This window comes from Hippocampus comes, unplaced genomic scaffold, assembly GCF_001891065.2.
Source record: "Hippocampus comes isolate QL1 unplaced genomic scaffold, H_comes_QL1_v1.1 scaffold91, whole genome shotgun sequence".
Lineage (NCBI taxonomy): Eukaryota > Metazoa > Chordata > Actinopteri > Syngnathiformes > Syngnathidae > Hippocampus > Hippocampus comes.
Window position 1 is genome coordinate 1,215,333 of NW_017805034.1, and position 3,153 is coordinate 1,218,485.

A 3,153-nucleotide genomic window follows, 5' to 3' on the forward strand; every position below is an offset into this window, starting at 1 on the left:
CTCTCTCACACACACACACACACACACACACACACACACACACACACACACACACACACACACACACACACACACTATGTATCACCCTGTATAATTTAAAAGACCAAATATGCATAAGCCAGACAAAGACATCCTGAATACAAAACCCAATTCTGTCTGTGTGGCAAATATAAACACTGTAATGTGCTAAAAAAATAAATAAATAAATAGAAATTTTAAAAAAAACGTACGAAGCAAAAGAGGTTTCTGTTTCTGTGGCGTTGACTGTGTGTTTGCTATTTGGCCTTTCCGGCTTTGTTACTTTCGGGGGGGGACAAGCTGTGCAAACCTCTTCAAAAAATAATGAAGCTCCACTCTGATTGATATTCAACCTGACTGCTTACTTAGTGTTCACCTCATTCTGGCTTCATCTCTTACTGACTGCTCACATCAGCCCACATTGATAGGACAGGTGCATGATAGAATTCGTCCACCCAATCTGGATTTAAAAATAAAACAAAACAGAATGGAGAAGCCCAGCGACAAATCAAGTCATGTACAGACCATTTCGAAATCATCAAAGCTCAGCTAGAGAAAGGACTTGATTTTGATTCACAGTCACAGAGGGATGTTGAGATTTTCAAAAGCAAACTTTCAGAGAAGCTTGGTTAAACCGTTTCCCTTTTCCCAGCGTGGAATAAAAGTCAAAGAGACGCCAAAGTGAGAACAGCCTCTCATTGATTCAGGATTCAATCCGCAGTCATACCTGCCTTGATGCCCAAGCTGCCACTCAATGCTTGAACGTCCTTTACTGCATCGGGAGACGCCACGTTCACGAGATTTTTTTATTTATTTTTATTTATTTTTTTTTTTTTGTGAGACAGACAGGTGACCAGTAAAAATTCAAGTTGCATGAGATAAAAATGCTAAACAAGCGCCCCCGCGCTGACAGGTGCACAGAGATCTGCATTGGTGTTCTGCATACCGAGGGAAGAATTTGTTTCTAACATGATTCATGCAGCATCATTTTTTTGTTGTTGTTGCTTTTGTTTTTTGTGCGTGTTGTTATTATTCATCCCTGGTGGAGGGGATTGAGTATAAAGAAGAAAACCAGACTTTTTTTTTTTTCACCCAGCAATAGTATGAGAAGGAATTGATTTGATATCAAAAACCAGACTCTTCCCCCCCCCAGCAATAGTATGAGAAGGAATTGATTTGATATCAAAAGAGAGTTGGCCCTCAACGATTCATTTTTTTTGCTTCTTTCTTTTGTTATTTGGAAATCTATGCACAAGTTGCACATATTTTTTCATAGCACGACTGAAATAAATCAACTTTTTCATGATGTTCCGATTCTTTTTTTTTTTTTGACAGGCACATATAGATGGATGCATTGGCTGCGAACTGTGCAGTTCTGGATTGTTTATCCAACTGTGCTTTGGAAAGCAAAAAAAAAAAAAAAGGTACATATTTTTGACAAGTGTTCTCAAAGCGCCGACTTAACACATGCCCAAGTACATCACAATCACTCTTAAGATAATGAGCTTGATAACACTTGTAGTTACTGTGACCAGCGGTGACAGATTACATAATATACACAAAGTAAAGTACTAAAAAAGACACTTCTGGATACAAGAGGGAGGACAAGCAGGTGGTGACCTCAGGCATTTTTTTTTTTAAACTGAACGGTAAACTTTTCAAAAACACACTTTTTTTTAACACACTTTTTGTAAACATACCCTCAGTGCCGAGTTAGAATTAGAATCATATTTCATTTATTAGCGCTTCATATGTAAACTTCAAGTGACCTCTCTGACATCACTGTTTGCATTTCCTGCACATATTTAATGCCGTGTGTGTGTGTGTGTGTGTGTGTGTGTGTGTGTGTGTGTGTGTGTGTGCGTGCGTGGTTTTTTTTTTTAAATGATTTGTTTTGAGTTTTGATTGACCACATGAATTTGTAATCACTTTGGATATCTGATCCGTCCATTTACACTGCAGTCGCATCAGCAGTGGTCTGATTCATATCCGATTTATCAGAGGCATTTTTTTTTTCAACCAACACCAATCAGCCCCAATAAATCATTGACCCGTGTCACCAAACGTTTCCAAACAAACCTTAGAAAACAGGCTCAAGCAAAAGGACTGTTGCTTTGCGACGCCCCATGCGGTGACACACAGGGCATCTGATTTGTGGAACCGAAATGGATGGGAATAAATCAACGCGGAGCCAACAAGGCTGCATACTAATCAATGCATTACCCAAGGGATAACTGTGCTCCCTCACTAATGGCTCTGTGTGTGTGTGTGTGTGTGTGTGTGTGTGTGTGTGTGTGTGTGTGTGTGTGTGTGTTTGCTGAAAGGATGTCCTGCACTTCACGTCAGCCTCTCTCCCATCAGTTTGTATGGATTGCGTTCGCATTGTATTTAATTGCAAAACAGTGGCAGCAATTCGCAGGGATTATTCTGGATGGAAATTGAATCAGAGGACATTTCACCAACGTTACTGGCTCACCGTCGATTGCCTATGTGGACAGTCGCACTGGTCTCTTGTCATTCCATTCACTTTGTACGTACGTGCCTAGAGCATGGGAATTATTCTATGTTCGGTTTAACCCTTTCACGCACCCTGTAACCTGATAACATGATAAGCCGTCCACTATAGTGACCGCTGTGCCTGAAAGGGTGAACAAAGGATTGAAAGGCGAGGAAAAAAAAAAGGGTATTACCTTTCTGTGGACCTCGCCCCAATGTCACAAAACCAGAGGAGATGAAGTTGTGAAGGTCCGCGCCACCGCTATTCCGCACAACCTCCTTCCCGTAGTGACCTGTTTGGAAACAGAACCATTTCCAGGTCATTCATACCTTCAACATTCAATTTGATGATTTGCAGGAAGTGCTAGTCATTTGTTGTGTTGGAAGTATTACAGTTGGAATCATTTTGGAATGACAATGGCCCCGCCCCCGCTATCGGTGAGGGAGTGTGACCGGTCCAAATAGAGAAGAGCTGGGGAAGAAAATAATATTTAACCACCCCCGAAATCTTTAAAAAAATAACAATAATAAAAAAATAAACATTCAAGATACATTTTCCAATTAAAAATGAGGACAGAGCAAACCCCCGAAAATTATGAAAACATGTTTTAAAATGTTCTTTTTTTTTTTTTTTTTAAA

The 3,153-nt window shown here is 40.1% G+C and overlaps 1 protein-coding gene across 3 annotated transcripts in view; it reads right to left on the reverse strand.

The window, feature by feature from the left end:
- Positions 1–3,153, reverse strand: part of LOC109512092 (protein shisa-6 homolog) — a 76,724-nt gene that overhangs the window by 61,283 nt on the left and 12,288 nt on the right. For all 3 annotated transcript variants that reach the window (XM_019863593.1, XM_019863594.1, XM_019863592.1), the window contains exon 4: positions 2,709–2,807. In XM_019863593.1, the coding sequence (XP_019719152.1) occupies positions 2,709–2,807 (99 nt within the window). The remainder of the gene's footprint in view (positions 1–2,708; positions 2,808–3,153) is intronic.